Consider the following 26,446-nt stretch of genomic DNA (forward strand, 5'->3'; position numbering starts at 1 on the left):
ATCAAGGCTTCCCAGCCCAAATTTTTTTTATTTGAATCATTTTTTCACATTTTTTTTAAACAATCGGACTGTTGGACCAACCCGAAATCCGATTTAAACCCGAATTTTTTCCGAGCCGTTTGAACTCGGATCGAATTTTGGAGCTGAGACCAAAATTTACCCCACTAAGCTTCATCAAACTTGTGCCTAAAGGAGGGGTGATCGGGTATTCAAAAGTGACAAGCGGGTACCTACAGAACATGTTATAATAACTGACAAACAGATGGGAATGGGACAGGACACTTTTAAAGCCGATCGAAAACCTCCCAACCAAAATGCGCCCATATAGATTTTGATGAATAAATTGGCTCAAAATCTTGCAAATTGTAACAACTCAGAATTGAAATTACCTCTCTACTCGTCTCGGATAAAAAAAGGCATTACTAAACAACAATGGCCAGGGGAATTTAGAAAAATCCACTTATAAGATCGAGGATTCAATACTTGAGGATAAGCAAAATATACCGGGAAGAAGAGGAGAGTCTCGTAAAACCGATGCTTCAGTAAAAGAACCCGAGAACTTTGCCTCCCACGTTCTTTCTCCTGGCTTCTTCGTGGTCCATGATGCCCGCTGAAGTTGTCAGAACAATGTAACCAAACTGCACAACAAATGAACTCAACTGAGTTACTGAATGAATAATAACATGACCCAAGTTTCATCCATCCCATTTATCTATCTGTACCGAATGACAATTACACTTTGATATTCCACGAAAGAATGGTAACCAACAAAAGGGCATAGTGACTATGGGTCACTGGCACTTAGCACGAAAGCTAACGGTTTCAAGATCAACTACAATGAAAGGTCCTCTTATGCAATGATGAAAACGAAAAGAAACACTGTAGTAACGAGAAGGTATCGAGACTGACCTGTCTGGACGGAAGAAGACGAGCAGTCCAGCCTTCAATCTCCTTAACACCGACATCAAACCGGGGACTGATGACTCCACACTTGTTCAGCCTTCCATTTAGTTCAACGACAATCTTACCAGCCCTGTGGTCATCAACGTACTCAAACTCGCCGATGTAGCCTGCAAATCAATGAGCAAGCACAAAGGATCAAGAATCAGACAAGAACCATCAGACATCGGAGCCGAGCTAGCGAGGGAACGGAACAAAAAAGAACAGGAGTGAACTGATATTGTAAGAAAAAAACCCTACCGTGCTTTTGCATGACAATAAGAAACTTGATGATCACTTTAGAAGAAGGCCTTATCATCACTTGCCTCTTTCCCCTCTTCTCCGCATTGTACATGCTCTTAAGGGCATCGTTCAGAACGCTGATTCTCACCATCTTCAAGAAAGATGCAAACTACAACCCAATAATTTACAAGTTTCAGCGTTAATCGGAAATACAACCAAAGATGCAAATTTCTAAGTGAAATATAGATTTCCAAATCAAACTACGAAACAGATCCAACCCTTTCTGTAAATTCCAGATACAATTCACTTTTTTTTTTATCAGATACAAGACAATAACAAAGAAACGCAGTTTATATACTTGGATGAGAATCTATATGCCGGTATCTATATCGAAACAATATACACGAGAGATCACATACACTCGACTCGACAAAAAGCAATAACTACAGTAGAACAAGGGTTACATTACAAACAAGCCAATCTTCGAAGACGATTTCAATAAATTCTACTCGCATTTTCGATCTGGATAATCCCATGACAATCAAAACGATCTCCAGAACAAGAGACAAGATTTCCCGGAGGAAACAGCAAATTCGCGTAACAATCTCCCCGTAGATTCAGTTCGCATACGATCAGACCCAGAATCGAGGAACAGAAGACGAGCAGAAGTCAGGGTTTTTCTATGCTATCTAACCTGGTACCGAAGAGACTGTCGCTCCGACCTCTCTCGCGGAAGCTTCAAACACAGTTGAATGAAGAACTAAAAGGACACAACATTGCTAGGGTTTGTGCTTTTATAGGCATTTTTCTGAAACCTGTTGAGCGAGATAGATCCAAGAAACAATTGGGCCCAAAATATCTAATTTGGGCATATTTAATGGGCCTAAAGATGAATAGCTTGTACACGTCATCTATCTATCCGTTGGTAGTGAGCTTTTTGTAATTTTCTTTTTTCTTTTCTTTTTGCGAATTGATTTCTAGATAATTGAAGTTCACAAGAAAATTGGCATAACATTTAAAATAAAAAAATATTTCATATTTTTTTCAGAGAACTTTAATTCGATGAGAATATTCGGATATTTTCAGATTTTTTGGGAGAAATTTTCTATAGTATTCGTAAATCCGTATGAATATATCTTCGCGAGTGAGAATTCGAATCCGAAGTGAAAAGAAATTTTGTTCCCATAATGGAACCATCCAAGTTGTTTATATGGAAGGGTCGTTATGGTGAAGAAATTCCTCAAATAACTACCTTAACGGTAGGTAACGATCTTGTAAAAGAACATTTGAATAGACTAAGGATGAAAATCTTTGCATCAATGTCGGGTTTTTGTTCTTTCATGAAGTCTCGTGCTGCTTCTGTCACGTCCTTCTTAATAAATAATTGTTTGGCCGTAATAAAATAACGTGCTACGCAAGAAAGCATGTTTTTGAGGGTTCGCTGTGAAAGGGAATTCATTTTCAGATCCATTTAAGTACATACATATATATATATGTATGTATGTATGTATGTATACACATTTCAACACAACATATGACTTAGCAACTCCAAAGTAGCTATATAGAACAGAGGCATGAAAGAATGTTGGAGCCACCATTGTATTTCCCTGTAACACATGAACAAGAATCATACCTGTGACGCGTTGGATCATGTAACCGATCCAAACCAATGCTGCAATGGCCGGAGAGAGAGAGAGAGAGAGAGAGAGAGAGTCCTGTTGATTCACTTGAGCGGATGAACATCAGGGTATAGCCCCAAAACATGTTCCGGCATGAAATCGTGCCTCGTTAGGATCCCAACAATGGGTGGCCTCTGCCACAGTGAAACATAGTTCAGAACAGAGCAAAGCCAAATGTAGAACGGAACACATAGAGAGAGAGAGACTTACGCCTGGTGTCTTGGGCACGACACACAAGTGCCTGAGGCCGAGTTGCCGGAACAGAATAGCCGCTTTCGCAAGAGACATCGTCTCCACTACGGTGTATGGAGAAGTGTTGGTTATAGGATGGAGATCAACATACATCTCCATCTCCTCCTCGCTGATTTCTAAATCCTCGATCTTGAGCCCTCTACCTAATCCCGGCTTGGCAAAATCACGCGCCTTGAATATAGTCAAGATACGTGAGCTACAGACCGTTCTCTGTTTGGAGAATTTCTTCCCCTGCAGAAGGACGAGCAGATGGGACCTCAGAACAATCCCGCAGAGCTCGGGAGCCTCAGTGAAAGGCGGTTCATCGATCACAGGAAACCCGTTATGAGTCGTCATCTTCAAAGCCTGCCATATAACACCGACTTTTTCAACCCTCGGGAAGCTGACTAAAGGTCCAGAGACGACATCCTGAGCAACCAAATTCCTCATGTATGGCTCTGCATGAGCTTCCAAGAAAGGCAGGCCCTTCATTTTCACAATTTGGTCATACACTCCTTTGTTGAAACAATCAGCAACGGTTTTCGAAATCAGGAGTACCAACATCACCAACGGTAGCATCAGGAGATTATTCGTGAGCTCAAGAAGTATAATGCACAGAGAGACCGTCATTCTCATTGTGCCACCGAGGAAAGAGGCAGCTCCAAGCATAGAGAAAAGACCTACATCAAGCTGAGACACTGGATTCACGAGCCTACCAACAAGACGTCCATAAGAGGCTCCAGCAAGAATAACGGGAATGAAAAGCCCCGAGGGTATGGCTATGCCATATGTGACGATGCCAAGGCAGTATACAGCGATGAAGAAAATGAGAAGGGTGGGGATTTGGAACTCGTTCTCAGATATGGATGTGAAAAGATTACGGATTGCATCGTCATTGGTGTTGAGAAGTAGGGATGCAAGGTCGTTGTAATGGTTTGGAGGACACTGGAAACTTTTATAAATGCCGGACCGACCTATGGTTGGACACTTGCCTTCTGTTCCAACAGGACATGGAGTACACTGTGAAAGCCACGGGAGCCCGAATGCGCAACATGAGCTAAGAATGGAAATTGTTATCACGAGCATAATCTTAAAGGCTGGACCTTTCCTGCAAATAATGGAATTACCAAAAGTAAAATTCGGACTTAATCACAATGAGGGAAACCGCAAAGCAGTAAAAAGTTCTTCTGAATGTTCGAGTTTGCATGATTTTGAAACCGAAAGAGGGGAGGGCATATTTATGGAATAGTTAACTCAAAGGAGAAATGGCATACTCGTTTATGATGCTGTATGTGCGGAGGACTTTGTCCACGAGGTAATTGTAAAGGCTTCCCAAGAGCCCTCCGATAACCCCAAGGAATATTACCGCAAGCAAATCTGGTGTGTTGTAGACCACTGGCCCCGAGTTCACATCAAACATAATGAGACCTCCTTTCCCGAACAATCCACATCTCCCAGACCGGCAGAATTCAATCAAACTCCTCAGTGCCACAGCTACTACCGCTGTAGTGAAGAACGTCCTCCAGAGAAGTGCACTCCTCCACCTAACAAAGTTTTTACGAGTGAGACATGATCTTTCAAGGCAGGTAAAACAATTAAAGAGATCAATATACGAAGATGACTGACTATATTTGCATGGTACATCACTCAGATTCCCTCCCTTGTTGATGTCTACTTTCGTTTTCTATAATGTCTCGATACTACAGTCATGTTGCATGAGTAATATTCTACACTATATGTAAATGATGGTATTTTCCACTTCAACTGGCAGCAAAAATTCCAGTTGAGTAGAAGCTTCCTCTGCCATAGTTTTGCATTGTTTCTGAGCAAAATAACATGTACAGAATCCACCTGCTCAATTATTTTGGTTACAAAAGGTGCCATTCCATAAGAAAACAGGAAGATTACCATGAAGCAGCTTCTTCGAGGGCAAAAAGCACTCCTCCGACTGGAGCACGAAAGGCAGCTGCTACACCAGCAGCACTACCGCAAGTAATCAAGTCTCTTCGGTCTCTATCGTTTTTGAAGTATCTAAGCCACTTCCAGGTCAAGTGGTATTTTTTAGAACCACCTTGTCCTAGTAAATTGGCAATGCAAGCACCAGTATGCACCATAGGTCCTTCCTTCCCGACTACGAACCCAGCAGCAACTCCAAATATAGATCCAAAGATCTGCCAGTTTAACATACGTATCATAGAAAACCAAACTAGCATGATCAAACCGAAAGTGACACTGTTGGTTGCCATTGGATGTTCTCAAGGAGTTGATCAATGTTTGGCAAGATATTTTGGGCTCTTACCTTTACGAAGAGGGTGCTCGGGGCTAAGATTGAATGAGCATCTATACCATTGAGATATGCTTTAACCTCCGGTATGCCAGATCCTGCTGCTGCCGGAGCTAGAAAAGCACAAAGTGCAGCGGCTGCAGTTGCCAAAATCACGTTAGATCCCGCAAATGCAAAGAAGGCCTGAAAGTATCTGCAAAAGAAAAAACATGGCCCACAGGTTATCATTCTGAGTACTGCAATCTGCGAGCTTCATAATAAATGTGGAGGCTGAGCATAAGATGCTCCGATAAGGCAGAATAACCTCGTACATTATTAAATATCGTAAGCGCGAAACACATGGTGAAAAGAGTACCACGTAATTTTTAATAATTTATCTCTTTTTACAAAAGCCTTGCGGAAAATATATTCTGAAAACCTTGTAAACCAAAAAATAAATTATCACCTTATGCATTTAGGCTGCAAATGGAAAACAAATGGAGACAAAACATGAATGCCTCTGAGACCAAACTCTCGTAGCAGTGTAATACAATGAGAAATGAAGATGCATAAACAGTAATGTCTCTGATTGAATTCAAAACATTAGCAGGAAATCCAATCATGGATTCAACCAAGCAAAACAAGTATATAAAGCTAAATTAAGCAGTAGAAGCACAGATTTAACAGTTGTAACAAAACTTACTTTTGCTTGAGCATGAGATTACTGGTGATCAAAAGTTTGAATCCAGCAATATTCTCAACAGCAAGGTTATTAAAGAAGCCAACGAGCCCCGTGGATAAACCAATAAGGAAAGCAAGTGCCCATTTGAGAACCGTATACTGGAATATCTGAGTCTTTTTCCGAGCCCTCCAGTCCTGCTTGAAAAGATCGTTCTCAAAAATCCTGCCAGAATGAGAAGCTGGTAAGCTATGGCCCTTATCTCTGACATATAAGGTCATAACATATGAACATACAGAGGCAATAGTATAGCAGATTTAGGGGCAAGACCAAAAAACTCATGCAATCTAAGATTTTAAGATTATGTCTGGAGATAACAAATGTTATCTCCTTTTTGTTAGCCGCTGTTTTTCATTTCTCTATACCATATGAGCTTAGGGAGTACACTAGTTATGAATACCAAGAAAGACCAAAAAAAAAAGATTTGATCTTTGGGATCCATCATACAAGCTTTGCACATAAACATGTCAAATGAGCTTTAGGTAATCTAAGAAGCGGTCCCCTACAAGCTAATGGTCTAACCAAAGGACAAAAAAAACGAAAGAAGTAGAAAATAACTAAAAGCTCAAATGGACCCGAAATGATTACATGGGTTAAACTATTCTCCTTCCTCGACAGGAAATCCTAGATTTTCTAAGCTTCCAAACAAAGAGAGGGCAAGAAAATTTTCCTGGCATGATCCATTAGCTTCGTATCATTCCCAACCTAAAATGAATCTCTCTTTCTCTTTACTAAACCGAACTTCACAAACATGGAAACCCAAAAGAGCTTGAATCCTTCATGTCTTCTAATTGGATTGTCGGAAACGAAATTTAAAAGAACATTGCACAGAAGAACATAGACAGAAAGCCGTACTCGTAGTCAAGGCTCTCGATCGGACAAGTATTGGCTCCGACGATAGCGATCTGCGAAGTCGTGTTCTTCCGATTCCTCGCGAGCAATGGCTGCTGAAATCCGACGGAGCCATCATCTAAGATCCCCGAAATTTTCCTCTCGTACGAATTTGCTCCTTCGACATCTATATCATGCTCTTCTCTCTGATTATCCATGCCCTCTGTGATCATCTAAGGAAACCGAAGAATCGTTCTCTGAGTCGTGACTCGGAGACGAAACTCAGAGTTCAGAAGAAAAATTTGCAGCGTATGAAATGCAACAATCGGAATCATTCACTTACCTTTTTTATTTGGTCTTTTGTTTGTTTACGATAAGAGTCTCGACGAATCGAAGTACCCTTTGAACGCTTCAGAAAGAAATTTCTTTATTTTGGATATAAATCTTTCTCTTAAAAATTTGTTTCTTTGTTAAATTCAAATATTGTTTTTCCTAAAATCAATAAGATTAGCCTGTTTGGAATCCCAATAAGAAACAATACTCCCTCTATTTCTGTCTTTAATAGTTGATCGTCATAAACAATTTTTTTTTTTTAAATAATTGTCGTTTTAGATTTTAAATTAATTTTAAATTTTATCCTTAATGAAATATTTAAATTAGGGTATAGATAACTTTTTTTCTAGTTTTTTAAAACTGTGAAAAAAATTAAAATGTCAATTATTATAAAACGGAGTGAGTACAAAAGAACTTATGATTGTGATAACAAATGCGGTGACGATAGATGCTTCGTCAAAATAGAATTAAATCTTAAATAATATGTAATTTTAGTCTCGCGCAACAAATTATGATGTTTTAAAATATTACAATTTGGAAATTCAATATTTTTCTATAATCTCATTTAGTTTTTTTTTTGTTTAAAATTTTGTATTGTTGGCTAATCCATGCAATGATTAACGAGGGTTTCTATTTTTTTATCTGAAAAACAAGATTGGCCTTTAGCAGACAAAAAGGGATCCCCATCTACAATTAAATAATACATTGCGGATCCGTCCTAAAATTGACATTATTGGCATGCACAAAATTCCACACAATGTTTTATAAAAAATATACTTATTTATTATACAGATAATTATTAACTCTAAACATTGTGGGACATTTAAATATTATTAAATAAATAAAGGTAAATTTAGAAAAAAAATATTTAAAAATACATTAAAAATATAACAACGTCATTTATTTCGAAACAAAAATATTATTCTCCTAAAAAAATTGTTCTCCAACGTTATTTAAAATGAAACAGAAGGAGTAGCAAGATTCATTGGTTACTAAAACAAACAAACAAACAAACAAATAAATAAAGTGATTTGTGGTATTTTTAAATTTTTACCTAAAAAACAAACTAAACAATTGTTAAAGTTTTTTTAAAAAAAGGAGAGAGTTGGAATATTTTAATGGAAAAGGGAAACGTGCACACCACAGGATGAATTCGCGATTAATAAATACGAAGATGATAATGACTTTCTCGTAAAGTATAATATAAAATTTAAAACACATCCTAAGACGGTGGAAGACTCGATGGCTTTTATGAAGCGAATCACTTTCACTGTAATTGTTTAAACAGATGATATAAGAAGTCACTAAAATCTTGTAATAACTAAGATAACGTCGGTTTGAAAAATAAAAAAAAAATAATGGATGTAATATTAATATATATGATAGGGTTTGAAAAATTTATACAAAATCATTATTATAAAAAAAATGTCTCGGGCCTGAGGCCGAATTGCGAGACAATGCATGTGATTGTCTTCAGGGGCACATGAAATTTTCAGTTGAATGTGCGGTTTTGAAGACACGACCACAGGTGGAGATTTAGAGTTTGATTAACATAATCATAACCAAATAGAATCCAATTATGAAAATATGCAGAGCAATCTGAATGAAAAAAAGAAAAATTTTCTTAATGTAAACATAATCTAAACCGAACTCTAAATTGAATCGAATCTTAACATAAAAACCAAATCAACGAAAACAAAATTCTATTTAAAAATAAAAAGATTTTCTTAATCAAAATAGAATCTGAACCAAATCCAAAGTGATTTCGAATCGAACCGAAACCTAACATAAAAATTGAATATATATAAATTCTACACTAAACGGAAAAAAATGAAATTGAAAATACGATAACCTAAACATAACCGAAATCCGAAATGTCCATACCCAGACACCATATTACATTCCCTTGCTGTTTAGGATTTAAGGGCAGGAAGATTATGAGATTAAAGACTTCCTTACAAAACACCTAAGAGAAGGAAAAGTGCCTTTGGGTTCAAATTGGTTTGTCCTTTTTTTTTTCCACAACTCCCAAAAGTTAGGAGGAAGATTTTAAGAAAAAATGAGAAGAATCTGAATTCTGCAGTGAAAAATAGAGAACGTTTACTCAGTCCAATGTTTTCAGAAGCCTAAAGAGCCCGGCCGCTTCCCGAATCCGCGAAAATTCGATGCAAAAAGCCTGGACTTCGATGAAAAGTTCCTTCACTGCACCCAAAGTGAACCACCATTGATTGATAAAAACAGATTTAACGATGAGACAGGTTCACTAAGCATGTTTTCCGCTTATGAAAATGGGCATTCTTATGGCTTCTGTTTCGAAGTTATAGTCGACTAGGACAATATTTAATCAAGCAAATTTACGAGCCTCGTACTAAGTTGGCACAAATATAAAATGGAATAGTATCACAAATTAGAATCGAGCTCGGTAATTTCTCATTGGCTTTAACGGTTCATTAATGCTTTGTTACTTAGAATAATACAAAGTAAGAAACTATCTGAAAAATAAGCAAGGGAAATGCAGACGTACCGTCAATTATTCTGTTCCGAATTAGACTTTGCAAAAACACGCAAACAAGCCGTACAAGCCTATTCTGCATGTATTTGTCCTGAGTTGGATCAGAAAGAAAAGTTCATCAAGTCAGCATTTAACAGTTAAAATAAACAAAATCTGAACAGAAATCAGAGCAATGTAACACCACGGAATGCACGTGGAACCGCAATATGAAGTCTATATCCGATAAAATGCATATGGAACAACAATATGAAACGACACAGGATAGTATTGACGCAATACATAAGCATCATAGATCAAAAAGGGTACACCAAAACAAGGATGATCCTGTAGCAGAAAATGCAGTTCCGTTCAGTACCTTGATGTTCTTACAAGATTGTAAGCAATTAGTGATATACATATGTATAAACTCCTTCGGAAGTTCGACTGCTGTTGTTAGCCTATTCACAACTTCCATCGAATGCAGGTTCATGTCCATACTTATAAGAGCTGTAAAATAACTGCACAGGCATTCTCAGATTCCACAATAAGAATTGTTTCCATAACGTAAAATAGCATAATAGCGGTGGTGATTACATACTCAGCAATCTCTGGAGAGTTGATCAACTTGGTGAGAAGCTCGACAGCAATTTGAGGATTTTTTTCTACCAAAAGCTGAAAACAAAGAATGGGATCACATAATAGAAAGAACCAAAAAAACGAAACTGTTGGATAATATATAAAAGGACATACCGGTAGCTTCCTTGGAGTTATTCCACAGTGATAGACAAGCTTTGGGTCATTTGCAAACTCCATCAGAATTTGCTGGCCAAAGAAATGAATAAAATTTGTAGTTCTCTTTCACCAAAAGATCCAAACTTTCAGAACTGATACAAACTACACAAACTCGTGATAAATGCTGGTTGAAAAAATTATCATAATCAGTACATCTATCTATATTCATGCTGATTTTCTAAGAACTACAATTCATGTTCTTCAACATAGTATTAGCAGCTAGACGTTTTAGTATAAATGAAAAAGGAGAGATAAAATAAGATAACAGCAAAACTTCTCTACAAAAGATATATGTCTCCCATTCTTAATTATATGATATAAAAGAGATCCCTGCTCGAAGTGAAACAGTAAAAATTGTGTCCTAATAACCTAGTATACCTATTGTTAAAACTTGTTTGTTTCCTTCTAAACCAGCTGGTCAGTGTTAAAGCGTTATATAACAATTAAAGATTATTCAAAGAATAAGACACTTGTATAACTTTATGTTCACCACAGAATATTTACTTCGTGCTGTGCAGGTGTAAGTGACGTCTCTAAAGCCTTTGCAAGCAAGTCCCTAACCATTGCACCTCTGCTAGTATCGGCACACATGCCATGGTCCCAAACAAGCTCATGGCTGTTATCAGGTTCAATCCACAGCAGCTGTAAAATTTAAAATATTTAGCTCATAGGAAAGTTCTGAACAAGTAAAATTAATCCTTAAAGTCGGTCTTACCTCACTCTCGTGAACTGGGTACATTGGAGGGAATGGACGGATCCAACTAGGAGATAATGCCCCAAAAATCGGAATTTGCATTGTTAGAGCTACAATCTCATCTCTATCACCGGATCCTATTTTAGGCTTTCCTCCAGGTTGCAGATCAAACCTAAATGACGGTTGTCTCTTAATCATTCATCAAGAAATTTAAAATATGAAGATGGAAACTAAGCTGAATACCAAACTGGATGCATTCAGGAACAGATCAAATTCAAATGTAAATAAGTACATAGAAAGAAAAAACATTTTCCTAACTCATAGTCTACATACTCTGCAGAATTAGGATCAGACCCATGTGGAACATCAGGATCCGGCAACAGATTTGTGACACAAGTTGGTTCATCAGATGATCCAGGTTGAGTTTCCTTGCAGTACTCTTGCACCAACTCTTCTCGCTTAGGTAACTCCTATCAATCACCAGTAAATTAAGGCACAGAGCAAAAATCTCAAGAAGTGTTATAATAATTAAAAAAAGAGGGATTAGCAAATACAATTGGAACGTTGACTATAAATGTTAAGAGCTCTTACATGAGCTGAAGGATCAAAGGATTTGATATAATCGGCAACAGACTGTTTAAGAATCTGCAAAAGGATAAGTATAGCCATGACATATGGTAACGAATAATTACATTTAAACATCAGATAAAAAGCTGAAGATATGCTAAATTAGAGTAGTGGAAAAATTATGACAGTTAACCAAACCACTGCTGCAAGTCCAAAGTGCTGAAAACAATATTCTCAGACAGTATTTGTAAATAGCACAATGCATAGCAACACAGGAATCACAGTTCTACACCATATAATTGAGTGCCTCTTCCCACAGGAGCAGTAACATATTAGAGAAGGAAAAAGAATAATGGAAGAAATAATTTTGAACTCACATGGCATTAGCAAAACAAGGATGCAAACAGCTAAAAGATGTTGCCCTAAATGCAATCATCAACCCACCTCTTTACTGCTCGATCGTAACAAGTGGACAAGGAACGCTCTCTCATAATTTTCAGCTTGCTCATTAAAAGCTGACTGCAAAAGGTTATGTTGTTATAGAAAACATGTATGTTTCACACCAGAAAACTACATATCAAGCTCAGGAATGCAACAAATATTCGTCCAATCAACAAATAAAAAGCTAAAAATAGCAATAGATGAATACACGAAATCTCATCATTCACAACCTAAATCAATTTGCAACAGTTCAAAGAAATAATGCTACGGTGTTCTCAAAAGCTTGGTTTTCACAAGCGGAAAGAATTTACAACTTAAAGCAGATTTCGAAAACTAAGCCCTGTCAGCAACCACAACTCTGAAACAAACCATTTTATAATTTTAAGAGACAATTCTACAAAACCAAGCTGCTTAATACACTTGAAATCCAATTCTCCAGACAATGTTGAAATAAGTCAGTTTACTCTTAAGGAAAAATCAGACTTCCATATACCAATGTGCAATGGAGGGTGCTCACATTAACTAATTCTAAACATTTTAAAAATAGTAATCATTCACAAAGAACAACTCAAAACTGCAGAGCCATGTAAAACGACCGGCAGAAAAGGAATGCAGGTTGCACTTACGTTTATCATTTGAAACATAAACGGGTTGAGTTTCGGTATCCGGGCGTAACATCGGTAAAGGATAGCATACGCTATAAGACGTTCAGAAGGACGGAGCAGCAAACTATCCTGAAATTGATCAAACCTTCATCTAGTCAGTACCTACAAGCATTGAGATGATAATGCAACCCAGCAATGCCATGAGTAAAACTAGCAAAAGAAAATCAAATGACTAAAACCTCAACAGACAATCAGCTGCCGAAACCTCACAGAGAGAACAAAAACAGATTAAACTACAAAATACAACCTATATCCTCTGTGAGGTGCAGCTTAATAATAAATCCCAAAATACAAGACCATCAACAGCTAAATTCTGCAAACCCGATAAGGGAATCCAAATTTCTTGGGTGGAAAAACATAATAGCTGGCTTGCAAAGACACTAAGAATTAGCAGGGAATTGTGGAGAAGAAAAACATTAATCATACTGTTTCTTAAAAAAAAAATCTCTAGTTTCACATCAGATCCATTAAACCAATACGCCAAAAACCTTAACCCCTCACTAGCAGTCTAGCACATGATTAAATACCTAAATTAAAGAACGTTTAGCACTGATACTTGCCTCTATGAGCAGGTAAAGACTACCGCAGACAGTGAAGTATCGTGATGGAGGAAACTTGGAGTGGAATTCCGCCAATATACCATCAATCGGCTGGAGCTCTGACTGGAGAAGCGACAAAAGAGTCGCCGACTCCTCATGTTTCAGCTGCACACGTATGTGTGAAAGCATCCTGAATATATAGCACAAGCTCGTTAAATAATACCAGAAAAAAGCCTCAGTATTATCTTAAACTCTCCGCATTTCATGAACTTGTTAAACTCATAGTCGCCAACACAGAACTGGATACTTATATTATCTGCGATTTATGAGCTTCAATTCATAGTCCAAACATAGACACTTGAATCATCTTAAATTCTCTGCCATTGATTGAAAATTTTCCGTCTGGTTTAGGGTTTAACAAGAAAAAGAGACCAAATATGTAGTGTGAATTAAAAAACAGATCCAATATACATTCATCAAGAAAAATTCGATCAAATGAACAACCCGGAACAAGTAAAGCGCCGATCCAAAGAGGAATTCATGAGACAGATAGAACAAAAGTTCGAACGCAAAAACACAAAGAAAGCCACACAGGAATCAGAACTAAGCAGATACAGATTCGAAATGAAGACATAACAGAGCCGGAAAACGAAGCAAAACAGATCCGATTCGAACAGAAAATCTCCGTTCCGACCGACGAAGCATAAGACGTAACGCAGAACTAACCGGCAGGAATGGTGCTGGGGAATTGCGAGAGAAGTCGGGAGGGAGAGAGAACACAAGATCGAATCGAGGCTCGAGATAGGGAGGACGAGAGCAGAACACTTAGGGTTTAATTGAAAGAAAAATGGGGAAGATTTTGGGTAAATAGCAAGACTCCTACTGGTGCGGATTAGAAATTTAGAATTGTTTCGCGTAAAAAATTGCCATTTAGGCGTAACTGAATATATTTGAAAAAAAATATAAAGATAAGTATAAATGTAATCTATATTTTGTTTTTGAGATATAGGAACCAATAATTAAAACAGAATCAAATTCAAATAAATAATACAAAATTTTAGGTTTGTTATGATCTATTTGAAACAATATAAATGTAAATACTAATATCAATCTTTATTTTTTAGATATTAAAACCATTCTTTATCATTTGTTGAAATAATTTTAATATTAAAATGTTAATTAAAACAAATTCGAGAAATAAAAGGAAGAGATAATATAAGATTTTGATAATATCTCTTAATAATTTATCAACTATTTACATAAATAAATAATATATTTTAATAATTTAAAAATTATTTAGATATAAAATATATTTTAAATTTGTCGTGAATAACATATATATTTGAAAAAAATAGAAACGTAAATATATATCTATATGTTTTTAGATATAGAAAATATTTTTTATATTATTTTATTAAAAATATTTTAAAAAATGATAATTTTAAAATAGATAATATATTCATGATATCTTAAACAATTAGTTAGTTATCTATAATTTTTTTTAAAAGAGAGAAAATACATTATAACATGTCTACTTAAAACATGGAAACGGAATATTATTATATCAATTGTTGTGTGTGATGTAAGCATCCAACAATCCATTCAAAATGTGATAGAAATGAGTCGTTCATTTAGGAGAGATATTTATATGAATTTTTTTGATCTTTTGATCTTTTGAGCGATATAGTTTGAAAAAATCCCGATAAACTTTATATTATAATATTAAAAAAAAATGTGATAGACTTATTTGATTTGAGTTATGATGTCATTGTGTTAGTATACCAATAAAATATATTTCAAGTTCGAAATTAGTAGCCGAACCAAACCCCAAATTTTATCAGCATAAGCCCATATCTCCCAAGGACCCAAACCCCTAAATTCACCAGATTACGCCCAATTTCACCCAAAACCCTAAATTTATCACATCAGGCCCATTTATCCGCAAAACCCTAAATCGCGTTCCATATAAATTCCGTAACTCATCGATTCTCAAGCAGGCACTCTCTCTACCTACCCAGAAAAAAAAATGCCGGCAGGTCACGGTGTCCGGGCGAGGACGAGGGATCTCTTCGCTCGTCCCTTCAGGAAGAAGGGTTACATCCCGTTGACGACATATCTCAGGACCTTCAAGATCGGAGACTATGTCGATGTCAAGGTTAATGGTGCTGTTCACAAGGGCATGCCCCACAAGTTCTACCATGGCCGAACTGGTCGTGTCTGGAATGTCACCAAGCGCGCCATTGGTGTCGAGGTGAACAAGCAGGTAAAATTTCTCGCTCTGGTTCTGTTCTGAATTTGGCGATTTTCGTGTCGTATTTGTATGTTTCGATCTGTTGAAGGTCTCTTACTGCTGAATGTTGGATGTTGTGTGTACCCTTGTCCTAGTGTCCGTAAAGTTCTGATCTTTTTTTTTTGAATCTTTTGTTGTGTTCGGTTAGATTCTACTTGATGAAATGGGGATTCGTTTTATGGTAAATGAGATTAGAGTGTTCATTTTATATGATTTCGGTTTTCTGTACCTTGTTTTAGTTTTCAGTTCTGAAGTTGGGGGCCTGTAAAGCTTTAATTTTTCTATATTCAGTAATAATCTCATCGAAATTATGATGATTTCATTGAGGAATGAAGTAAATGTTCTGTACCTTGACTTAGTTTTTACATTTGAAATCTTTTTTACTCAGTAGTAATCTTCTTGATCCAATGGTCATTTTCTACGGGAAATGAGACTGTGTATTCATTGTGTGTGTGTTCATTGCTATTGCTCTTGACCCCAAGTTTGAATCTTTATTTTTTGCTTCACAATGTTTTTTGTCTTGCTTGCTAACATGAAGTTTCTCTATCCTTTTCTTGGCCTTGAGTTTAGCATATGGGTGGTTTTTGAATCCGTTTGTCAAGTCTGTTGATGCAAGAACATGTATAAATTCGATGATTTGTGATCCTGAGCTCGTTCTTGATGATGTTTTGTGAAAATCCCAGGTGGGTAACCGGATTATCAGGAAAAGAATCCACGTTCGGATCGAGCATGTCCAGCAATCGAGGTGCAACGAAGAGTTCAAGCTCAGGAAGCAAAAGAACGACCGGTTGAAGGCCGAAGCCAAGGCGAGAGGCGAAACCGTCAGCACCAAGAGACAACCCAAAGGCCCCAAGCCCGGGTTCATGGTCGAGGGCGCGACCTTAGAGACCGTCACTCCCATCCCTTACGACGTCGTCAACGATCTCAAGGGTGGCTACTGAGTTTGATCTCCCTCCCTCCCCCTCAGTTCAAGTTTTGCACTCTTTTTACCTGTGTTTTTCGGCTCTCTGTAATCTTCTGTGAAAAAACCATATGCTCATCAATGGAAATAGTCTTGGATTGTTACCATTGGGCATTATATGATTTTACTTCAGGTGGGTCACCGTTGTGAAAACAAATCCGAGTTTAGAGATATGACTTCTTACAAAAAAAATGGAGAATGGAGAATTAAGTGTAAATATTGTTGTAAATAAAATCACCAATGCAAATTAAAATATTTATTATATTCCAATCCAATTATGTCGGATATATTATATTTATTGTTTACTCAGTTTAGTTTTTAAAATCAAAATTTAAAAATGAAAAATAAAACTCTAGATGTTTCTTCTATATCAATTTTATAATTTTCAGATTTATAAATTCAGAAACCACAACCACATGATTATTTCTGTTTCGGCCCAACCCCCCAAACTTTGCCGAACCCAAAACAAAGACACGTTACAGAAAACACTGGAGGCTTCCCTGGTCTATTCACACACACAAAAAAAAACTCAGATCCAACGGTCGAAAACAACCCATCGTAATCTTCTGGTTCTAGAACCTTCCACGTGGCACTATATTTTCTTCCCCAACTCTCTCTCCTCTTAAACCCTTGTTTCTTATCTTCTTCCCCTACTCCACCCTCTCTTCGCTTGAATCTCTTCTACATCAGCTCCTCGACAACTTTCTTAGGGTTTCTTTCAAAATCCACTTCGTCTTCCTTCATCGTTTCTCGGCTTGATTCTTAGATTCTTCGCTTTTGGAATTTTGACTTCGTACACATTTCTATTCCATTCGTAGATGGCTTCCTCCGCCGCTCAGATTCACGTTCTCGGCGGAATTGGGTTCGCTAGTTCTTCTAATTCTAAATCGAAGAGGAATCTGGATGGTTACGGCAATTTCCCGCCGAGAAGCGCGTTCTTCGGGAGGAGAACCGGGCCTTTCTGTACACCCAGCTCCGCTTTCCTGAGAATCGGGAGGAGAAATGGCGGCGGCGCGTCTAGGTACGCTGTGGGTCCGGTGCGGGTTGTGAACGAGAAGGTTGTTGGAATCGATTTGGGGACGACAAACTCCGCCGTTGCTGCCATGGAGGGAGGCAAGCCCACGATTGTGACGAATGCAGAGGGTCAGAGAACAACGCCGTCGGTGGTGGCGTACACGAAGAACGGTGACCGGCTTGTCGGACAGATTGCGAAGAGGCAAGCGGTGGTTAACCCGGAGAACACTTTCTTCTCGGTGAAGAGGTTTATTGGTCGGAAGATGTCGGAGGTTGATGAGGAATCTAAGCAGGTTTCCTACAGAGTCGTGAGGGATGAGAACGGTAATGTTAAGCTCGAGTGCCCTGCAATCGGCAAACAGTTTGCTGCTGAAGAAATTTCAGCACAGGTATTGAAGTTTACCCTAATCCATTCATGTTATTGAACTAATCGTTAGTGGGTTGTGTTTCACTGGTTTGAGTTAAAGAAATTGTCTCTCTTCTGTAATTGTGATGGTTTACTGTGATCATCAAATTGTTGTGTGTCTGATACTTTAAACGGAAGATGTTATTAAGTATTGATTGAATTTAAGTTTGTTTCTTAGCCTATGTGTGATCAACCTCAAATAGGAAAACATTAAGCAAATGAGTTGCACAATGCACAATTCTGAAATTGTAGTAATTCCTATGTACTATCTGTCATATGCTGCTATTTTCATTTGAATATCCCTTTTGTTTTCCCATGTTAGGATTTTGCTTTTTAGTTCTCATTACTTCGTATCTTCTGTATATTGTTTTGCAGACATCAGGTTCATAGAAATAGAGTCTGTGTTGAGTTTCTTCAATTGCAGTTGTCATATGATTGATGAAACATTCCCAGTTCTTTTGTGTTGATGTTTTCTCGCGTCTGGTTTCTGACGTAGGTTCTGAGGAAGCTTGTTGACGATGCCTCGAGGTTCTTGAACGACAAAGTTACCAAAGCTGTAATCACTGTGCCTGCTTACTTCAACGATTCACAGAGGACAGCTACAAAAGATGCTGGTCGCATTGCTGGGTTGGAAGTTCTTCGGATTATCAATGAGCCTACAGCTGCTTCCTTGGCTTATGGGTTTGAGAGAAAAAGCAATGAAACAATTCTAGTCTTTGATCTTGGTGGTGGTACTTTTGATGTTTCAGGTAGATAACACTATTCTACTATGGGCAGCAAAATTCTTCTGACTCTATATGTAGTTTCCAAGAAAGATCTTTGCTTTTGACAATCTACTTTAGTAGTAAAACCTTCTGCAATTTTTCTTTGTTTCTTTTAATCAAGTGCTTGAAGTGGGCGATGGTGTGTTTGAAGTGCTTTCGACTTCTGGGGATACACATTTGGGAGGTGATGACTTTGACAAGGTGAGTAAGCACACAATTTTTTTCTTGAAGTCCCGAAAGCTGGATCTTTTTATGTTTGTGTTTGTTCTTATTTGGCTTAGCTGCATAATGAATTTGTGTTTTGCGATACAGAGAGTTGTTGATTGGCTTGCTGGAAGTTTCAAGAGAGATGAGGGGATCGATCTTCTGAAAGACAAACAAGCTCTTCAGAGGCTAACTGAGGCAGCTGAGAAAGCTAAGATCGAGCTTTCCTCATTGACTCAAGCAAACATAAGGTACAATTTCACCCATATCTGTTTACTATTTCTTCTGTGTTATGTAGGTTCTAATTGATGCCAACTCTGTTGCCAGCTTGCCATTTATCACTGCTACAGCCGATGGACCTAAACACATTGAAACTACCCTCACAAGGGCCAAGTTTGAAGAATTGTGTTCCGACTTACTTGACAGGTAATTCTACTGTTGGTCGTATGGATAGTAAAATAATCTTGAAGCGGGATTGCTATTTTCAACTCGCCAGACTCTTATTACTTCTGATTCACCATGAAACTATTCAGCGTCTTATGTATGGGTTCAACTTCTTAGGTGCAAGACTCCGGTTGAGAATTCCCTAAGGGATGCAAAACTCAGCTTCAAAGATATCGATGAAGTGATCCTTGTTGGTGGATCCACACGTATTCCCGCTGTTCAGGAGCTTGTGAGGAAATTGACCGGGAAAGAGCCAAATGTCACAGTCAATCCTGATGAGGTTGTCGCTCTAGGTGCTGCTGTTCAGGTCTGTTCCTCTTTTCCTGTATTTCGTATATACCCTTTGTATATTTGTGCCCTTAAAATCCTCTGGATAAGATTTTTTCGTACCAAATGATGAATACTTACCAATCGATATTGTCTCCTGATTTCAGGCCGGTGTTCTTGCCGGAGATGTGAGTGACATCGTTCTCCTCGATGTGACACCACTGTCGCTCGGTTTGGAAACCCTCGGTGGTGTTATGACCAAGATCATTCCCAGAAACACTACTCTGCCTACATCAAAATCAGAAGTCTTCTCAACCGCTGCTGATGGGCAGACAAGCGTCGAGATTAACGTCCTTCAGGGCGAGAGAGAATTCGTTAGGGATAACAAATCACTCGGCAGCTTCCGTCTTGATGGAATTCCACCTGCACCGCGTGGAGTTCCACAGATCGAAGTCAAATTCGACATTGATGCGAACGGGATTCTGTCCGTTGCTGCTGTGGACAAGGGAACAGGAAAGAAGCAGGACATCACCATCACTGGTGCTAGTACATTGCCTAAGGATGAGGTGCGTACATTTACACAACAAATCTTTTCGCAGGGTGTAACGGAAATTGACCCACAACTTGTTACCGACAACTTTTTGGTTTTCGTGATCTAACAAGAACACAACGATGGTCTAGCTTTTCAGCATTGGCTATTTCCCTTTCCCATATATGACGAGTGCGGGCATGGATGAATGTTGCAGGTAGACAAGATGGTGCAAGAGGCAGAGAGGTTTTCAAAGGAAGACAAGGAGAAGAGAGACGCCATAGACACAAAGAACCAGGCGGATTCGGTGGTCTACCAGACAGAGAAGCAACTGAAAGAGCTCGGAGAGAAAGTGCCCGGTCCGGTGAAAGAGAAGGTGGAGGCTAAGCTGCAGGAGCTCAAGGACAAGATAGCAAGCGGCTCAACCCAAGAAATCAAAGACGCCATGGCCGCTCTTAACCAAGAAGTGATGCAGATTGGCCAGGCTCTGTACAACCAGCCCGGGGATGCAAGCGCTGGATCTGGGCCCGGAGGCGCCTCTTCTGGAGCTGAGGCCGGACCATCAGACTCATCAGCTTCTTCGAGCAAAGGCTCGGATGGTGATGTCATTGATGCTGACTTCACAGACAGCAAATGAGAGCCAAAGGACCGTAAGAAAGATTTGACCGATTGGCCTCCAATTAATAAAACCATTACAAAAGGGTTATGTATAAACGTGATTTTGTAAGCTTGGATAATGGATTTGAGTCTGAATTTTTGCCAAAACACAGGAAAATCACAATCTTTTGGATCTTATTTGTAGCGGTAGTAAAGGCTAGAAGTTTATGATTCAGATCCAAAGAAACACAAGTTGTCCCGAAAGCAGTGCTGTCGCATATTATGTTATATGATACCATATAAGCAGGCAACATCGGAGGAGCCGTTTGACGTTTGAAACCTATAACAAAATATATTACATAGTACACGGCGAAAACGGGTTGGACGCCCGGGATCTCGAGGTGTTTGATTCTGAGTTCGAGTAGTTCGGGTCTTAAGTTTCGAAAACTGAATAGAAATGGTGTTTCAAATGTCCAGATACATAAGGTGAGGTTGAGCCCGGCAAAACCGTGGTTCATCGTGATGTGAATGAAGTCATCGCTTCCGTACACTACATCCTTCATGTTTTTCGTCCACACCTTTTCGCGGAGGAAACTTGCAATGGTTGGTCTGATCAGCCAACTGAATCTGAAGCCAAACTCGGGGAAGAAATCTTGCAATGCCCGACACGGAATCTGGACAAATCGTAACATATCAGCAAAGTCCTCGTTCCAGCGACTTTGCTTTTTTCGAAGCCTGGTATTGTTCACTATCCTTTTGTTCATCGGCAAAACTTAATATGATCAGATCGGTAGCGCTCTCTATCCTCTGATCCAAACTGGGTCGAGCACCAATTCGGGTCAATCACCACGGAAGGTTTGTGGTTTCATCGAGAAGGTGATGCGAACTGGAAGACGTGAAGATATTTCCCTCGCTGCTCTATTCCCTTGTATTCATCCAAAGACCTTTTTCTCGCCCGAATAACTCCATGAATAAGGTCTCGCTTTCGTAAACTCTCCGACTGGTTCATGAGGTGAATGTACCTATGCCGCATACCCATCAATGGATGCTTCTCAATCAAGAAATCTTTACTGTAAGCCTCTCTTAGCACAACGGTCTGCGTCCGGATCTTGTTCGACAAGTAAAAGATCCCGGGATGGTGCATCAAAGCCTTCCTAAACCTCGTTCCGAACCCTAAATAATCCCCCAAGCAAAGCAAATTGTCTCTCTCCGTCTTCTTCGAAACCAGTAGCCATAGAAGCTCATATAGCACTGCCACCGTCCACTTCTCCGCCTGATCGCTGCTCGGCCCCAAGTGAAATGCATCTTCGTAAGGCGAAATGTAGGGAAGATCTTGCCATTGATCCACCCAATTCCTCACCCTTTTCTCCAAATCATACCCTTTGGGGAAATTCATCGAAAACCTTATGCGCAGTCCTTTCTTCAACCCAAACTTACCATTCAACGCCTCTCTACTCTCCATTTCCGACACTGCGAGGTTGTTTCTCCATGAAACAATCCCCAAAGCAAGCGTCTTTTCACCGGTCAAGTGATCGTCGATCTCCGCCACGTCAAAATAATCTGGGTAATCGCCGATTAACGATGTTAGATAATCGTGGGGGAGACCCAAATCGAACCTGAATCTATCTACAACGTACAGAGGCAATTTCCCAGCTCTCGTGAGCATCAAGAGCTTCGTCAACCTCCGAACGACGTCGCTCCGATGACCCAGTGAGTCGTGAACCGCTTGTTCTTCCTTGTGAACTACGACGGCCTGTGGAGTGAGTCGGGCGTGAAGAGGAAGGGACGGCGAAGACTGGAATGTAGTAAAAACGGAAGGGTATCGCCGGAAAAACGATGCGGCGGATTCAGGGAGGCCGACGAGAGGTTTGAGGGGAGAGAGGGAAGAGAGAGGGAGAGATTTTGAAGGAGAAGAGATTATTCGATCCTTGAGAGAGATAAGTTGCTTGAGATTCTTCTCTCGTTGAACGGCTTCGTCCAGGAACGGATCGCGAACCCATTTGACCCTCGCGTTGATGAATGAGCGGATCTGTTGCAGATTGCGCGGGAGATTGAAGGCTGAGAGAGCCGCCATTGAAGCTCGAAGCCAAAACGTGGAGTTATTGTTCAAGTGATTCATAGACTACAAAGGTCACACGTGCCAACTTTCAACCTAAAGAGGGTTGACCTAGAAAACATTTTAAGCTGACGTGTGGTAATTGGGATTAATTTTGATACAAAAATACCTTTTAAGATTTTTATAATTTAAAACTATGAAATTTTAAAGACTAAACCTTAATCTGATATAAAAACGATAAGAATCTCATAGTTTTTTTTTTAACAAAATAAATATACGTTCAATTGTTAAGGATTCGAAAACAAGGATGAATCAATAATCAGTTTTCGGAATTATTCAATATTATTGAAATCGTTATGGCATCGTAGTTAAAGAAGTTGTCCTTTTACATATCGGGAAAGATCATTGATGTATTATTTTCAAATTAATTTTGATTTATTTATTTTTACTAAAAGGATGAAAACAATATATGAGAAGGTAAACGTAATTTATATCTGTATACCATATTAGATTGGTTTATATAACTATAAAAAGATGATAATGGTAACAAAATAGAACGAATTACCCGATTGGAGTTGGCCAAATGATTCTTGAGAAAAATAGGGATGCCTTATCCCATTTATCCCATGTTTGAGTAACCGTCAGTGTCGCATCCAGAAATTTTTTTTAACGGGACAACAATTATAAATATAATATAAAATATAAAAAATTAATAAAAATATATCATCTTTTATCAAAATATATATATATCATCGTAATAATATTTTTTGTTTTACAATTAAATTCTATCTTCTTTTATTTTTAAAAATCCGTCGATAACAATTTTATTTATAACTTTTTAAAATATTTTTTCATATGAAACAAACTATACAATCATTCAAAAGCTGATCATCAATTCGATTGTACAAACTGTTTTAACTGAATTCAAAACTGTTATATATATAAATGAGCAATTTTGAATTTATCTTGTTAAATAGATCATTAAATTTTTGATAATGTAATTTTTTTAAAAAAAAAAAATTATCAATTTTTTTGTTAAATCAATTGTGAAATTTATATAAAAACAAATTTTTATTATGATAAAAATATAAAAACAAATGAATAAAATATAAAAAATTACTTAAAATAAAATTCAGAATACTTACATATTTTGTTGGTTTTAGTTATTTAGATTTGATTATTATTGAACATATAATTTTTTTTATTTGATAAAAGGTTAAATAGAAATAATTTGGAGTTGGAAAATAAATTTAAAAAATGAAGGAGAATGTGAGATTGGTAAGAAAAAAAATTGGAAAAAAGATTTAGGGTTAAAAAATAGAGGGGGTACCACTTAAATTTTAATGGGGGGCATTGTTACAATTTAATCAAAATTATAAGTAATATTTCTTTTCTTTTTTTAAATATGAAGGGGAGTAAGTGCCCCACTTATACATAAGTAGATCCATCCATGTATATATATTGGGTATGAATGTGTGTATGTGTATGTAAATGTATATGTATGTATATGTGTATGAATATGTGTATATATATGTATATGTGTAATATATGTATATATAGATATATAGATATATGCATATGTATAATATAGTTTTTATATTTTTTTAAATTAAAAAAATATCTGCGATAGAATGATATGTCACAAAACTCCGTCGCAAAATTGCGATAGATTGACGACCGATAAATTTTTGCGACAACGTTATACGGACAGAAATAATTCTGTCGCAATCTGTTGCAAATTTTTAATTGCGACAGATTCGCTTTGTAAAATCTGTCGCAAATTCGTGTTTTTCTTGTAGTGATTGTAAGAAATTATACAGATGTATGATACTCTCTATATATATTTATGATGTACGATACATATATAATATTTAGAGGGGGGAGAATTATTTTGGACTCTTGTTTGCCCTTTTTAGGTCATGCATATTTTTTTTTTGGGTAAAGGGTATCTGTATAAATTAGAATGCAACATATGTATATAGAAGGACGAGATAGTTCAACATTGTTGCGAATCGTTTATCCATTTTTTTTTCTAATAATGGAGTCGGTTATTTTGTTATTTAAATAAAACGTAGATAAGATTCTACCATGAAATTACTAGAGCAAGAGTGCGCGTAAAAATATATACTAAAATCCATCGATGGGTAAAAACCAAGCTTCTCTTGAGTTGGAATGGAAATATGGATATCGAGTTTGATTATATTCTATAAAACTATGCCTTTTGAATAAGATTCTTATCTTCCCTATTCGGTGGCCCCCACTCCGTCCTTGGATTCCGAGTTAGGATCTTGAAGCTTTAGGATTCGAAACCATCATTGCATTTATTAAGATTTTATAACATTAGAAACACAAATCGGATATCCGGATAATATATTTTTTTTATAAGACGGATTAAACAATTATACTGCTAGATGATTATAATATTTTCATTGTTTTAGGTTAAAAATTTATCATTTCTCAATATTTGGATTAAACATTTCTTATTTCTCAATGTTGTCTCTATAATTATAACTTTAATTTTTTTACATAAATATTGCTGTCTTTTTTGTTAAATAAATCTAGTCCCGGATATCTACGAATATCCGGGACATTTGTTTTGGATATTGGCATCCCGAATACCTATAATTTTGAATTCGAGCGAGTCTCTCATATACAAATCCAAATACTCCTATTTTCGTCAGGTCGGGATATAGATAATCGCCGATCGAAATCCGAACTCGAACCCGAATTTTCGTCAGATCCATAAAACATGGCACTTTGATCGTTCACCTCGTGGATTCAATTTTCATACCCGGGTTTATGTGTAAAATCTCATCGAAGAACGCAAATGTTATTTCATCCTGTAAAGAGAAGGCAAATGTGGAACACAACAACAAAACCAGAGTTCTATAGATTCCACTGTCGGATCACAGTAGCTAATAAGTGATACGGATTCAAATCGACTTTGGACACAGCATCAATCTTCACCAATTGTATCAGTTCAGAGTAAATCGATGTACAAAACCTTCCAGACTGTGCCAAAAGAGCTATCTCTTGCCATCTTTCTTTGTTCCAACATTGCCATCATGGTGTTCATCATCATCATCATCAGATCTGTGGTTGTGATCGTCTTCGTCGTCAGATTCAGGAGAAGGGTCGAGACGTGCAGCGTCCATGGCCCATTTGATCACCTTCTCCACTTCGTCTTCTTCCTCCTCCTCTTCTTCTTCTCCTCCTCCATCGCCATCCCGAGGTATCGCCGAAACAGATGAAGACGACGACGACGACGAAGCAGGAAGAGAAGCCTTCAGAGCGGCGAATCTGGCCATGAGATCGTCTTGGGTTTCTCCCACATCCTCCGATCTGGGCATCTGCTTCTCCTCCGGCCGCCTCCCCCGCTGATTGTTCTCCGGCGCTGGCGCGGCAGAGGTTCGAGATCGGAGGGTGTTGAATCGGCGGCGGAGATCGGGGTCGAGGTAATCGGAAGA

At 38.0% G+C, this 26,446-nt stretch overlaps 7 protein-coding genes across 10 annotated transcripts; 2 read left to right on the top strand and 5 right to left on the bottom strand.

Annotated features, from left to right (window-relative positions):
* Positions 1-307: 307 nt before the first annotated feature.
* Positions 308-1,975, bottom strand: LOC104806663 (40S ribosomal protein S15a-1). Its single transcript, XM_010531664.1, has 4 exons — positions 1,877-1,975; positions 1,201-1,351; positions 910-1,070; positions 308-638 (listed from the first exon to the last, which is right to left on the bottom strand). The coding sequence occupies exons 2-4, from the start codon at positions 1,331-1,333 to the stop codon at positions 540-542; spliced, it is 393 nt and encodes a 130-aa protein (XP_010529966.1). The 5' UTR covers positions 1,334-1,351; positions 1,877-1,975; the 3' UTR covers positions 308-539.
* Positions 1,976-2,624: 649 nt separating this feature from the next.
* On the bottom strand, positions 2,625-7,374 carry LOC104806671 (chloride channel protein CLC-c). Of its 3 annotated transcripts, none has more exons than XM_010531684.1 (8): positions 7,269-7,374; positions 6,950-7,182; positions 6,059-6,259; positions 5,392-5,569; positions 5,001-5,263; positions 4,367-4,636; positions 3,072-4,200; positions 2,625-2,995 (listed from the first exon to the last, which is right to left on the bottom strand). In XM_010531684.1, exons 2-8 carry the CDS (start codon positions 7,156-7,158, stop codon positions 2,906-2,908), a joined length of 2,340 nt encoding a protein of 779 aa, XP_010529986.1. In that variant the 5' UTR covers positions 7,159-7,182; positions 7,269-7,374; the 3' UTR covers positions 2,625-2,905. The 3 variants fall into 3 exon arrangements, with proteins under 3 accessions (XP_010529986.1, XP_010529994.1, XP_010529978.1); XM_010531692.2 differs by having other exon boundaries at positions 6,950-7,158; positions 7,269-7,372; XM_010531676.2 differs by lacking the exon at positions 7,269-7,374 and having other exon boundaries at positions 6,950-7,255.
* Positions 7,375-9,086: 1,712 nt separating this feature from the next.
* LOC104806688 (CCR4-NOT transcription complex subunit 11) lies at positions 9,087-14,374 on the bottom strand. 2 transcript variants are annotated; one of them, XM_010531713.1, is made up of 13 exons: positions 14,174-14,374; positions 13,469-13,637; positions 12,870-12,977; positions 12,247-12,321; positions 11,827-11,880; positions 11,569-11,702; positions 11,257-11,407; positions 11,046-11,183; positions 10,500-10,571; positions 10,348-10,421; positions 10,126-10,267; positions 9,783-9,861; positions 9,087-9,460 (listed from the first exon to the last, which is right to left on the bottom strand). In XM_010531713.1, the coding sequence occupies exons 2-13, from the start codon at positions 13,634-13,636 to the stop codon at positions 9,363-9,365; spliced, it is 1,293 nt and encodes a 430-aa protein (XP_010530015.1). In that variant the 5' UTR covers position 13,637; positions 14,174-14,374; the 3' UTR covers positions 9,087-9,362. The 2 variants fall into 2 exon arrangements, with proteins under 2 accessions (XP_010530015.1, XP_010530007.1); XM_010531705.1 differs by having other exon boundaries at positions 11,569-11,705.
* Positions 14,375-15,441: 1,067 nt separating this feature from the next.
* On the top strand, positions 15,442-16,815 carry LOC104806702 (60S ribosomal protein L21-2-like). Its single transcript, XM_010531724.2, has 2 exons — positions 15,442-15,710; positions 16,421-16,815. The coding sequence occupies exons 1-2, from the start codon at positions 15,474-15,476 to the stop codon at positions 16,676-16,678; spliced, it is 495 nt and encodes a 164-aa protein (XP_010530026.1). The 5' UTR covers positions 15,442-15,473; the 3' UTR covers positions 16,679-16,815.
* Positions 16,816-17,333: 518 nt separating this feature from the next.
* On the top strand, positions 17,334-21,118 carry LOC104806718 (heat shock 70 kDa protein 6, chloroplastic). The gene is made up of 8 exons (XM_010531748.1): positions 17,334-18,101; positions 18,615-18,867; positions 19,004-19,083; positions 19,195-19,337; positions 19,414-19,512; positions 19,648-19,837; positions 19,965-20,363; positions 20,544-21,118. Exons 1-8 carry the CDS (start codon positions 17,517-17,519, stop codon positions 20,961-20,963), a joined length of 2,169 nt encoding a protein of 722 aa, XP_010530050.1. The 5' UTR covers positions 17,334-17,516; the 3' UTR covers positions 20,964-21,118.
* On the bottom strand, positions 20,966-23,381 carry LOC104806711 (protein ROOT PRIMORDIUM DEFECTIVE 1). The gene has a single exon (XM_010531737.1). The coding sequence runs from the start codon at positions 23,040-23,042 to the stop codon at positions 21,789-21,791; it is 1,254 nt and encodes a 417-aa protein (XP_010530039.1). The 5' UTR covers positions 23,043-23,381; the 3' UTR covers positions 20,966-21,788.
* Positions 23,382-25,792: 2,411 nt separating this feature from the next.
* Positions 25,793-26,440, bottom strand: LOC104806727 (nucleolin). Its single transcript, XM_010531760.2, has one exon. The coding sequence runs from the start codon at positions 26,327-26,329 to the stop codon at positions 26,006-26,008; it is 324 nt and encodes a 107-aa protein (XP_010530062.1). The 5' UTR covers positions 26,330-26,440; the 3' UTR covers positions 25,793-26,005.
* Between the last annotated feature and the right edge of the window lie 6 nt (positions 26,441-26,446).

This window comes from Tarenaya hassleriana, unplaced genomic scaffold (assembly GCF_000463585.1).
Source record: "Tarenaya hassleriana unplaced genomic scaffold, ASM46358v1 Cleome1, whole genome shotgun sequence".
NCBI classification, from domain to species: Eukaryota; Viridiplantae; Streptophyta; class Magnoliopsida; order Brassicales; family Cleomaceae; genus Tarenaya; species Tarenaya hassleriana.